General features: G+C 35.3%; 1 protein-coding gene across 1 annotated transcript; it reads left to right on the top strand.

The window, feature by feature from the left end:
- The first annotated feature begins 12,664 nt into the window (after nucleotides 1-12,664).
- On the top strand, nucleotides 12,665-13,150 carry LOC141608485 (secreted RxLR effector protein 161-like). Its single transcript, XM_074427833.1, has one exon. The coding sequence runs from the start codon at nucleotides 12,665-12,667 to the stop codon at nucleotides 13,148-13,150; it is 486 nt and encodes a 161-aa protein (XP_074283934.1).
- Nucleotides 13,151-14,413: the final 1,263 nt, after the last annotated feature.

Raw genomic sequence — 14,413 nt, 5'->3', positions numbered from 1 at the left:
AAATTGATTATCAGGCCTTCCAAAACTAAAGTCGGAATTGAATCTCCTATGTTTCTAGAGAGGATTCAAGGAGATATTTGTGGACCAATTAACCCACAATGTGGACCATTTCGATATTTTATGGTGCTAATTGATGCATCTACTCGATGGTGTCATGTTAGTTTATTATCCACAAGAAATGTTGCCTTTGCCAAATTGTTGGCACAAATCATTCGATTAAGGGCACAATTTCCGGACCATACAATCAAGAAAATAAGGCTTGATAATCTTTGGAGAGTTCACATCTAAAATATTCAATGACTATTGTATGTCACTCGGAATAGATGTGGAACATTGGTGGCTCATGTTCACACACAAAATGGGTTAGCGAGAATCATTAATTAAAAGATTACAATGGATTGCTAGACCATTATTGATGAAATGTAAGCTTCCATCTTCTGCTTGGGGACATGCTATTTTACATGCAAAGAAACTTGTTACGGCTTGACCTCTCGCTAATCATGTATTATCTCCGATGCAATTAGTCGTCGGAAAGGAACCTAGTATTGCACATCTAAAAACATTTGGATGTGCCGTTTATGTTCCTATTGCCCCGCCCAATCGTACCAAGATGGGCCCACAACGAAAAGTGGGAATTTATGTTGGATATGAATCTCCATCAATCATAAGATATCTCGAGCCAATGACAGGTGACTTGTTCACTGCAAGGTTTGATGATTGTCATTTTAATGAAATAAATTTCCCATGTTTAGGGGGAGATAAGATGATTCCATGTCAAAAGGACATTATATGGGATGCCAAAGCATTATCTTATCTAGACCCTAAGTCAAATATGTGTGAACAAGAAGTGTATAAAATTATACATCTTCAAAACATAGCAAACCAATTGCGGATGCATTTACGAGATATAAAACAAGTGACAAAGTCACATATACTGCGTTAAATGCTCGTCAAGAATTGATTCCCCAAAAACAATCGGGAAATCAATTGGTATGTGAACCTACTCGTAAGAAACGTGGTAGACCGATTGGATCAAAAGATCTTAAACCTAGAAAGTCCAAAAGAATGCCCACTACTGATGAAGAAATCATTACATGTTCTGAAGAAGAAAATGAAGTACAAAAGGTGGAAAATGCCACTAAAACCCTTATTGAAGGGGATAATCATGTACTTACTAAAGAACATGAAGGCATTGATAATCAAAAAATATCAATGAATTATGCATATACGGGAAAACAAGTTAGGATAGAAAAATAACAAAAATTGATGATATTTTTGCCCATTATATCGCTGTTGAAGTTGTCATTGATAACGATGATATTGAGCCAAAATCTGTTGAAGAATGTCGACAAAGAGATGATTGGCCAAAATGGAAAGCGGCAATGATGGCAGAATTAAAATCATTTGAAAAACGAGAAGTTTTTGGACCTGTAACCCAAACACCTAAAGGTGTAAAACCAGTTGGGTACAAATGGGTTTTTGTCCGTAAACGCAATGAAAATAACGAAATTGTACGATACAAAGCCAGACTTGTTGCACAAGGTTTTTCACAAATACCGGGAGTAGATTATGATGAAACATATTCTCCGGTTGTTGATGCAACAACCTTAAGGTTCTTAACAAGTTTAGCTGTGTCTGAATCATTGCAAATGCGTTTAATGGATGTAGTTACTGCATATTTATACGGAACACTTGACTTCGAAAATATATATGCGAGTTCCGGATGGGATAAAGTTACCATTTTCCCATAACTCAAACCCACAAGAAATATACAGTGTAAAATTGAAAAAATCCTTATATGGACTGAAACAATCAGGGCGAATGTGGTATAATCGCCTTAAGGAATATCTTCTTAAGGAAGGATATGTCAATGATCCAATCAGTCCATGTGTTTTTATAAAACGTTCTGAAAAGGGTTTTGCAATTATTGCAAAGATATGTTGATGATTTAAATATCATTGGAACAAACGATGAACTTGATATTACTGCAAAATATCTGATGAAAGAATTTGAGATGAAAGACTTAGGGAAAACTAAGTTTTGTATTGGTCTTCAAATTGAACATTTGAAAGATGGGATTCTTGTTCATCAAACAACATATACTAAGAGAGTCTTACACAGATTCAATATGGGTAAATCATATCCTGTGAAGTCACCAATGTTAGTTCGCAATCTTGATCTGAAAAAGGATATATTCCGTCCACGAGAAGAAAATGAGGAAGTTCTCGGACCTCATGTACCGTATCTTAGTGCAATTGGTGCACTAATGTATCTGGCAAATAATACAAGACCAGATATTGCTTTTTCAGTTAATCTTCTAGCAAGACATAGCGCAACACCAACAAGAAGGCATTGGAATGGTATTAAGTACCTCCTACGTTACCTTCAGGGAAACCAAGATCTTGGGCTATTTTACCAAGGAAGAAAAAATGCAACTCTTGTTGGTTATGCCGATGCAGGATATTTATCAGATCCACACAAAGCAAAGTCTCAAAATGGGTATCTGTTCACCTATGGCGGTACACCGATATCATGGAAATCAACCAAACAAACTTTGACCGCTACATCATCAAATCATGCTGAACTAATTGCTCTTTATGAAGTCGCTCGTGAATGTGTATGGTTAAGATCAATGATACATCATATTCAGAAGGAATGTGGATTAAAAACAATAACTGATCAACCTACTATTATATACGAAGATAATGCGGCCTGCATTCATCAAATGAAAGAGGGTTTCATCAAAGGAGACAGAACCAAGCATATTGCACCAAAATTTTTCTTTACTCATGAACTTCAAAAGGAAGGTGTGGTTGATATTCAACAAATTTCATCAAAACACAACTTGGCAGATCTTTTCACAAAGTCACTCCCATCAACAACATTTCAAGAATTAGTAAAGAATATTGGAATGTGCCACCTTCGAGACAAATCTTTGAATCGAGGGGAGTTTCATACGATCGCACTCTTTTTCCCTTCATTAGGTTTTATCCCACCGGGTTTTCCTAACAAGGTTTTTAATGAGGTAGTCTATGAAAGCGTATAAAACACACAATCCTATACATGAAAGGTGAACATTCAAGGGGGAGTGTTATAATTACTTCCAGAAGTAAGGTGAAAGTTCACCTCTCCACTTCACCATGAACAGTAAGATAATGCTAAGTAATTGTGTATGAACAGTAGCACTTTTAAATTATACGGCAATGGTAGATTACTTATGAGAGTTGCATACTTATCTTCTTAGCGGCTCCTTTTACTCGTATAAATAGGTTGTCATATTTCAATAAGAAAAAGAGACAACACCATTACAAACTGAAATTATCGAGCTAAAACACCAATTATTACAATACGTTATCAAAGCACGAAAGTCTCAAAAACTTCAAAGGTTCAAGGTATTGAGTTGTTATAATAACATAACTACGGAGTATTATATATGTAACTTGTTCACAATATATCATTTTTACGAAAAAAATGGACCATCAGTGTAATGGTATTAATTTGTTTTTAAGTTACATATTTTTCTTAATATACATCTTACCATAAAAGATAATAATTTACCTTTTGTGATAATCCACCGCGTGCTCGTGGTACTCAACCACGTAATATTCGCACGTCGGAGGGACCGTTGGATGGTGTTGCACCTCCCGCACAAAAAGGTTAAGATCGGAAAAATATCGACCTTAATAGTGAGCCTAGTGTTGAAAAACCAGGTTCCGAAATCCGAATAGGAAGATATTCGGGACCGTCTCATCATGTTGTGCATATAAAAAAAAAGGGGATGCATAATAAGGTGGTGTTGGCGGCGGCGACGGCGGCGACAACCGGTTTTATTAAAATTACCGGATCAACCTTGAAAATACTCTATATATAAATTTTATAGAGCAGAAGGAATTACGGTCGCCCGTAAAATATTTACACTTCTTGTTATCTTTTCATCACCCTTTTGTTAAGTTACTCTTATCACATATCGTTGTATGTTTGGGTTATTATTAACATGATGATAATATGTTTGAAGGAAGTTTATGCTATATTAACAGAAGGAAGAAGAGAAAAAAAAAATGATGATGAATGTAACTGATAGTGTATAAGTAATAGAGAAAAACTAAAAAAAAAAAATATAGGTGGTGGGGAACATGAAGAGGACAAAAGGTGAGGGAATTGTGGTTTTTCCTCAAAGCATGCGTACTAGTATACTACTAGTCTACTACCCACCCCACTACTCAAAGCATGTGCTCTACCACCTAAAACTTTTGTTTCTCGCAAACTTTTTTTTTTTTTTTTTTTTTTTTTTTAAGATCAACCACACAAAGCAAAGTCTCAAAATGGGTATCTGTTCACCTATGGCGGTACACCGATATCATGGAAATCAACCAAACAAACTTTGACCGCTACATCATCAAATCATCTTTGAACTAATTGCTCTTTATGAAGTCGCTCGTGAATGTGTATGGTTAAGATCAATGATACATCATATTCAGAAGGAATGTGGATTAAAAACAATAATCGATCAACCTACTATTATATACGAAGATAATGCGCCTGCATTCATCAAATGAAAGAGGGTTTCATCAAAGGAGACAGAACCAAGCATATTGCACCAAAATTTTTCTTTACTCATGAACTTCAAAAGGAAGGTGTGGTTGATATTCAACAAATTTCATCAAAACACAACTTGGCAGATCTTTTCACAAAGTCACTCCCATCAACAACATTTCAAGAATTAGTAAAGAATATTGGAATGTGCCACCTTCGAGACAAATGCTGAACTGAGGGGGAGTTTCATACGTACTGCACTCTTTTTTCCTTCATTAGGTTTTATCCCACTGGGTTTTCCTAACAAGGTTTTTAATGAGGTAGTCTATAAAAGCGTATAAAACACACAATCCTATACATGAAAGGTGAACATTCAAGGGGGAGTGTTATAATTACTTCCAGAAGTAAGGTGAAAGTTCACCTCTCCACTTCACCATGAACAGTAAGATAATGCTAAGTAATTGTGTATGAACAGTAGCACTTTTAAATTATACGGCAATGGTAGATTACTTATGAGAGTTGCATACTTATCTTCTTAAGCAGCTCCTTTTACTCTGTATAAATAGGTTGTCATATTTCAATAAGAAAAAGAGACAACACCATTACAAACTCTGAAATTATCTGAGCTAAAACACCAATTATTACAATACGTTATCAGCACGAAAGTCTCAAAAACTTCAAAGGTTCAAGGTATTGAGTTGTTATAATAACATAACTACGGAGTATTATATATGTAACTTGTTCACAATATATCATTTTTACGAAAAAAATGGACCATCAGTGTAATGGTATTAATTTGTTTTTAAGTTACATATTTTTCTTAATATACATCTTACCATAAAAGATAATAATTTACATTTTGTGATAATCCACCGCGTGCTCGTGGTACTCAACCACGTAATATTCGCACGTCGGAGGGACCGTTGGATGGTGTTGCACCTCCCGCACAAAAAGGTTAAGATCGGAAAAATATCGACCTTAATAGTGAGCCTAGTGTTGAAAAACCAGGTTCCGAAATCCGACCGGAAGATATTCCGGGACCGTCTCATCATGTTGTGCATATAAAAAAAAAAAGGATGCATAATAAGGTGGTGTTGGCGGCGGCGACGGCGGCGACAACCGGTTTTATTAAAATTACCGGATCAACCTTGAAAATACTCTATATATAAATTTTATAGAGCAGAAGGAATTACGGTCGCCCGTAAAATATTTACACTTCTTGTTATCTTTTCATCACCCTTTTGTTAAGTTACTCTTATCACATATCGTTGTATGTTTGGGTTATTATTAACATGATGATAATATGTTTGAAGGAAGTTTATGCTATATTAACAGAAGGAAGAAGAGAAAAAAAAATGATGATGAACGTAACTGATAGTGTATAAGTAATAGAGAAAAACTAAAAAAAAAAAAAAAAAAAAATATAGGTGGTGGGGAACATGACGAGGACAAAAGGTGAGGGAATTGTGGTTTTTCCTCAAAGCATGCGTACTAGTATACTACTAGTCTACTACCCACCCCACTACTCAAAGCATGTGCTCTACCACCTAAAACTTTTGTTTCTCGCAAACTTTTTTTTTTTTTTTTTTTTTTTTTAAGATCAACCACACAAAGCAAAGTCTCAAAATGGGTATCTGTTCACCTATGGCGGTACACCGATATCATGGAAATCAACCAAACAAACTTTGACCGCTACATCATCAAATCATGCTGAACTAATTGCTCTTTATGAAGCTGCTCGTGAATGTGTATGGTTAAGATCAATGATACATCATATTCAGAAGGAATGTGGATTAAAAACAATAACTGATCAACCTACTATTATATACGAAGATAATGCGGCCTGCATTCATCAAATGAAAGAGGGTTTCATCAAAGGAGACAGAACCAAGCATATTGCACCAAAATTTTTCTTTACTCATGAACTTCAAAAGGAAGGTGTGGTTGATATTCAACAAATTTCATCAAAACACAACTTGGCAGATCTTTTCACAAAGTCACTCCCATCAACAACATTTCAAGAATTAGTAAAGAATATTGGAATGTGCCACCTTCGAGACAAATTTGAATCGAGGGGGAGTTTCATACGTGATCTTTGCACTCTTTTTCCCTTCATTAGGTTTTATCCTTTGGGTTTTCCTAACAAGGTTTTTAATGAGGTAGTCTATGAAAGCGTATAAAACACACAATCCTATACATGAAAGGTGAACATTCAAGGGGGAGTGTTATAATTACTTCCAGAAGTAAGGTGAAAGTTCACCTCTCCACTTCACCATGAACAGTAAGATAATGCTAAGTAATTGTGTATGAACAGTAGCACTTTTAAATTATACGGCAATGGTAGATTACTTATGAGAGTTGCATACTTATCTTCTTAAGCAGCTCCTTTTACTCTGTATAAATAGGTTGTCATATTTCAATAAGAAAAAGAGATAACACCATTACAAACTCTGAAATTATCTGAGCTAAAACACCAATTATTACAAATTTTGGTGCAATATGCTTGGTTCTGTCTCCTTTGATGAAACCCTCTTTCATTTGATGAATGCAGGCCGCATTATCTTCGTATATAATAGTAGGTTGATCAGTTATTGTTTTTAATCCACATTCCTTCTGAATATGATGTATCATTGATCTTAACCATACACATTCACGAGCAGCTTCATAAAGAGCAATTAGTTCAGCATGATTTGATGATGTAGCGGTCAAAGTTTGTTTGGTTGATTTCCATGATATCGGTGTACCGCCATAGGTGAACAGATACCCAATTTGAGACTTTGCTTTGTGTGGATCTGATAAATATCCTGCATCGGCATAACCAACAAGAGTTGCATTTTTTCTTCCTTGGTAAAATAGCCCAAGATCTTGGGTTCCCTGAAGGTAACGTAGGAGGTACTTAATACCATTCCAATGCCTTCTTGTTGGTGTTGCGCTATGTCTTGCTAGAAGATTAATCGAAAAAGCAATATCTGGTCTTGTATTATTTGCGGATACATTAGTGCACCAATTGCACTAAGATACGGTACATGAGGTTCGAGAACTTCCTCATTTTCTTCTCGTGGACGGAATATATCCTTTTTCAGATCAAGAGTGCGAACTAACATTGGTGACTTCACAGGATATGATTTACCCATATTGAATCTGTGTAAGACTCTCTTAGTATATGTTGTTTGATGAACAAGAATCCCATCTTTCAAATGTTCAATTTGAAGACCAATACAAAACTTAGTTTTCCCTAAGTCTTTCATCTCAAATTCTTTCATCAGATATTTTGCAAGTAATATCAAGTTCATCGTTTGTTCCAATGATATTTAAATCATCAACATATCTTTGCAATAATTGCAAAACCCTTTTTTTAACGTTTTATAAAAACACATGGACTGATTGGATCATTGACATATCCTTCCTTAAGAAGATATTCCTTAAGGCGATTATACCACATTCGCCCTGATTGTTTCAGTCCATATAAGGATTTTTTCAATTTTACACTGTATATTTCTTGTGGGTTTGAGTTATGGGAAAATGGTAACTTTATCCCATCCGGAACTCGCATATATATTTCAGTGTCAAGTGTTCCGTATAAATATGCAGTAACTACATCCATTAAACGCATTTGCAATGATTCAGACACAGCTAAACTTGTTAAGAACCTTAATGTTGTTGCATCAACAACCGGAGAATATGTTTCATCATAATCTACTCCCGGTATTTGTGAAAAACCTTGTGCAACAAGTCTGGCTTTGTATCGTACAATTTCGTTATTTTCATTGCGTTTACGGACAAAAACCCATTTGTACCCAACTGGTTTTACACCTTTAGGTGTTTGGGTTACAGGTCCAAAAACTTCTCGTTTTTCAAATGATTTTAATTCTGCCATCATTGCCGCTTTCCATTTTGGCCAATCATCTCTTTGTCGACTTTCTTCAACAGATTTTGGCTCAATATCATCGTTATCAATGACAACTTCAACAGCGATATAATGGGCAAAAATATCATCAATTTTTGTTATTTTTCTATCCCTTTGTTTTCTGTATATGCATAATTCATTGATATTTTTTGATTATCAATGCCTTCATGTTCTTTAGTAAGTACATGATTATCCCCTTCAATAAGGGTTTTAGTGGCATTTTCCACCTTTTGTACTTCATTTTTTCTTCTTGAACATGTAATGATTTCTTCATCGTAGTGGGCATTCTTTTGGACTTTCTAGGTTTAAGATCTTTTGATCCAATCGGTCTACCACGTTTCTTACGAGTAGGTTCACATACCAATTGATTTCCCGATTGTTTTTGGGGAATCTGAATTCTTGATTTGGAGCATTTAACGCGGTATATGTGACTTTGTCACTTGTTTTATATCTGTAAATGCATCTGGCAATTGGTTTGCTATGTTTTGAAGATGTATAATTTTATACACTTCTTGTTCACACATATTTGACTTAGGGTCTAGATAAGATAATGCTTTGGCATCCCATATAATGTCCTTTTGACATGGAATCATCTTATCTCCCCCTAAACATGGGAAATTTATTTCATTAAAATGACAATCATCAAACCTTGCAGTGAACAAGTCACCTGTCATTGGCTCGAGATATCTTATGATTGATGGAGATTCATATCCAACATAAATTCCCACTTTTCGTTGTGGGCCCATCTTGGTACGATTGGGCGGGGCAATAGGAACATAAACGGCACATCCAAATGTTTTTAGATGTGCAATACTAGGTTCCTTTCCGACGACTAATTGCATCGGAGATAATACATGATTAGCGAGAGGCCGAAGCCGTAACAAGTTTCTTTGCATGTAAAATAGCATGTCCCCAAGCGAGAAGATGGAAGCTTACATTTCATCAATAATGGTCTAGCAATCCATTGTAATCTTTTAATTAATGATTCTGCTAACCCATTTTGTGTGTGAACATGAGCCACTGAATGTTCCACATCTATTCCGAGTGACATACAATAGTCATTGAATATTTTAGATGTGAACTCTCCAGCATTATCAAGCCTTATTTTCTTGATTGTATGGTCCGGAAATTGTGCCCTTAATCGAATGATTTGTGCCAACAATTTGGCAAAGGCAACATTTCTTGTGGATAATAAACTAACATGACACCATCGAGTAGATGCATCAATTAGCACCATAAAATATCGAAATGGTCCACATTGTGGGTTAATTGGTCCACAAATATCTCCTTGAATCCTCTCTAGAAACATAGGAGATTCAATTCCGACTTTAGTTTTGGAAGGCACGATAATCAATTTGCCAAGTGAACAAGCCGTACAAGATTGTTCCTTAAACTGTGGAACTTTAACTTTAGTTAAAGGATGTCGATTGAGCTTTTGATAATTTTTATCATCATACTTGTTCCGGGGTGACCCAGTCGGTCATGCCATAAGGAATAAAGCTCTTGGTTGTCTGTTTTCACTTTAGACACCAAATTGATTTCAAATGGACGTATATAAGTATAATACGAGTCAGGAAGAGTATCTTGACATTTTTCAAGTATGTATTTCTTATCATTCTCTACTTTGGTAAGATACATATACTCCTTATCATCTGACTCAATGGTTACTATATGATAACCATTTGTCCGTAAGTCTTTGAAACTTAATAAGTTTCTACGAGTTTTACTCGAATACGATTGCATCATTTATTATGACTTGTGTCCCTTTTGGGAGCATTATACAAGCCTTTCCTGAGCCTTCAATTAATGTTACAACACCAGCAATTGTGGTAACATTAGCCCTAATGGGCATTAGTTCAATAAAATAGGCTTTATTGCTCAGAATGCTATGAGTTGTGGCAATTATCAATCGGCATTGTTCGCATTTCTTTGTTAAATTTCCATATCTTCAAAATAAATAAATATGAATAAATTAAATAGTTATGAATAAATTAAACAGAGAAAGAAAATTCAGTTTTATTTATGATACATAATAAACATGGTAAAGGGAAATATTTTACAACTGTCATTATTTATTAACATATTTTTTTTCACATAAAGTAAACTTAAGTTGATGGTCCGCAACCATTATCTATATCATCGATAAGATAATCAGACAAATCCAGACTTAGAACTGGAGATGTTTCTTTCACGAAGTTTGTTTCAACTTCCTTTCCTTTTCCCTTTTGGGAAGTCAGAATTTGTATAAAGGTCAACCAAATGTTTAGCGATTCGACACTCTTTTGCCCAAAGTGTCCGATAATACCACATTTGAAACACTTGGTGGTTTGATTTGGCTTTCCTTTATTAGGCGTAAACTTCTTTTTCCCCTTAAATTTGGGATTTAGGGGTTTGAAGTTCGGACGCCATTTTCCTTTCCCCTTATGAAAGGTGGTATTTCCCTTTTTGAAATTTCGCCATGGTTGTCCAGATTTAACAACATATGTTTCAGGAGGAGCAACAGTCCTGCTTTGGCCTTTTGTTATGATTGTGAAACATAACTTTCATATTTGCTTGACCATCCTTAAAATGGCAATTAGATCACAATATCGATTATAATGCCTTTCACGATATAATTCTTGTAAGATCGCATTATCGGCATGCATAGTTGATAGAGTTTTCTCTATCATGGTGCATCGATTGTTGCTTGTCCGCATAACCTTAATCGTGAAGTTATACGAAGCATAGCCGAGTCATAATCACTAACAGAAGTGAAATCCTGGAATCGTATATTCATCCAGTCATACTGAGCTTTCGGCCCAATAATTCTCTCCAGGCTTTCAAACCTTTGCGAGAGATTATCCCATAACTCTTTGGGATCCTCCACAAACAGATATTCAATTTTTAAATTTTCATGGAGATGATGCCTTAAGAACACTATTGCTTTTGCTTGTTCTTGTGAAGTAGAATTTCCATCTACTAAAATTGTATGCTCTAGTCCCTTGGCTTTTAAATTTGCTCTAGCATCCACCCTCCATTGAAGGTATTTTGTGCCATTATTATCAAGGATATCAAAGTCTCGTTTCGTCATATGTGCCATTTTTCGATTAACATATTTAACAATAAGTTAATAGTGATAAACTTAATTAGACGATATATGAAATTTACTTTACAAAAGTAATCACATGGAATGACAAGTCATAGTGGGCGAGACGTCGACCTTTACAAAAAGTCAAGAGTTCAAATCTTGATATAACAAAACTTATATGAATAAGATAAACAGAGATCTGAGATCAAACCCTTTTATAGCGGTATGAGTTACTGTACATATATGGTATATAATATTGAAGTATAATATTTATACTCATTATAGACCCATATAAAACTTATGTCTTGTCATATTACCTTACAGAACAAATTTTGAAAGATAAATTTTGAACAATAAAAATGGCCAAACTCCATAAGATGTTACGTACAAAACAAAACAATTAATACCCAAAAGAATTGTTTATGTATATGGTGGACCTATCACCTCCACTTTTCCTTAAAATATTGAATTGTTTATCAATATTATTCTCAGTAGTGGGGTGGGTAGTAGACTAGTAGTATACTAGTACGCATGCTTTGAGGAAAAACCACAATTCTCTCACCTTTTGTCCTCTTCATGTTCCCCACCACCTATATTTTTTTTTTTTTAGTTTTTCTCTATTACTTATACACTATCAGTTACGTTCATCATCATTTTTTTTTTTTCTCTTCTTCCTTCTGTTATTATAGCATAAACTTCCTTCAAACATATTATCATCATGTTAATAATAACCCAAACATACAACGATATGTGATAAGAGTAACTTAACAAAAGGGTGATGAAAAGATAACAAGAAGTGTAAATATTTTACGGGCGACCGTAATTCCTTCTGCTCTATAAAATTTATATATAGAGTATTTTCAAGGTTGATCCGGTAATTTTAATAAAACCGGTTGTCGCCGCCGTCGCCGCCGCCAACACCACCTTATTATGCATCCCCTTTTTTTTTTATATGCACAACATGATGAGACGGTCCCGGAATATCTTCCGGTCGGATTTCGGAACCTGGTTTTTCAACACTAGGCTCACTATTAAGGTCGATATTTTTCCGATCTTAACAAACTAAGTTTTGTATTGGTCTTCAAATTGAACATTTGAAAGATGGGATTCTTGTTCATCAAACAACATATACTAAGAGAGTCTTACACAGATTCAATATGGGTAAATCATATCCTGTGAAGTCACCAATGTTAGTTCGCAATCTTGATCTGAAAAAGGATATATTCCGTCCACGAGAAGAAAATGAGGAAGTTCTCGGACCTCATGTACCGTATCTTAGTGCAATTGGTGCACTAATGTATCTGGCAAATAATACAAGACCAGATATTGCTTTTTCAGTTAATCTTCTAGCAAGACATAGCGCAACACCAACAAGAAGGCATTGGAATGGTATTAAGTACCTCCTACGTTACCTTCAGGGAACCCAAGATCTTGGGCTATTTTACCAAGGAAGAAAAAATGCAACTCTTGTTGGTTATGCCGATGCAGGATATTTATCAGATCCACACAAAGCAAAGTCTCAAAATGGGTATCTGTTCACCTATGGCGGTACACCGATATCATGGAAATCAACCAAACAAACTTTGACCGCTACATCATCAAATCATGCTGAACTAATTGCTCTTTATGAAATTTGCTCGTGAATGTGTATGGTTAAGATCAATGATACATCATATTCAGAAGGAATGTGGATTAAAAACAATAAGCGATCAACCTACTATTATATACGAAGATAATGCGGCCTGCATTCATCAAATGAAAGAGGGTTTCATCAAAGGAGACAGAACCAAGCATATTGCACCAAAATTTTTCTTTACTCATGAACTTCAAAAGGAAGGCGTGGTTGATATTCAACAAATTTCATCAAAACACAACTTGGCAGATCTTTTCACAAAGTCACTCCCATCAACAACATTTCAAGAATTAGTAAAGAATATTGGAATGTGCCACCTTCGAGACAAATCTTTGGCGAGGGGAGTTTCATACGTACTGCACTCTTTTTCCCTTCATTAGGTTTTATCCCACTGGGTTTTCCTAACAAGGTTTTTAATGAGGTAGTCTATGAAAGCGTATAAAACACACAATCCTATACATGAAAGGTGAACATTCAAGGGGGAGTGTTATAATTACTTCCAGAAGTAAGGTGAAAGTTCACCTCTCCACTTCACCATGAACAGTAAGATAATGCTAAGTAATTGTGTATGAACAGTAGCACTTTTAAATTATACGGCAATGGTAGATTACTTATGAGAGTTGCATACTTATCTTCTTAAGCAGCTCCTTTTACTCTGTATAAATAGGTTGTCATATTTCAATAAGAAAAAGAGACAACACCATTACAAACTCTGAAATTATCTGAGCTAAAACACCAATTATTACAATACGTTATCAGCACGAAAGTCTCAAAAACTTCAAAGGTTCAAGGTATTGAGTTGTTATAATAACATAACTACGGAGTATTATATATGTAACTTGTTCACAATATATCATTTTTACGAAAAAAAATGGACCATCAGTGTAATGGTATTAATTTGTTTTTAAGTTACATATTTTTCTTAATATACATCTTACCATAAAAGATAATAATTTACCTTTTGTGATAATCCACCGCGTGCTCGTGGTACTCAACCACGTAATATTCGCACGTCGGAGGGACCGTTGGATGGTGTTGCACCTCCCGCACAAAAAGGTTAAGATCGGAAAAATATCGACCTTAATAGTGAGCCTAGTGTTGAAAAACCAGGTTCGAAATCGACCGGAAGATATTCGGGACCGTCTCATCATGTTGTGCATATAAAAAAAAAAGGGATGCATAATAAGGTGGTGTTGGCGGCGGCGACGGCGGCGACAACCGGTTTTATTAAAATTACCGGATCAACCTTGAAAATACTCTATATATAAATTTT

The sequence above is a fragment of the Silene latifolia genome, chromosome 10 (assembly GCF_048544455.1).
Source record: "Silene latifolia isolate original U9 population chromosome 10, ASM4854445v1, whole genome shotgun sequence".
In the NCBI taxonomy this organism is placed as follows: Eukaryota; Viridiplantae; Streptophyta; class Magnoliopsida; order Caryophyllales; family Caryophyllaceae; genus Silene; species Silene latifolia.
The sequence above is the reverse complement of the archived record's forward strand: the minus strand, read 5'-3'. Positions and strand labels throughout refer to the sequence as shown.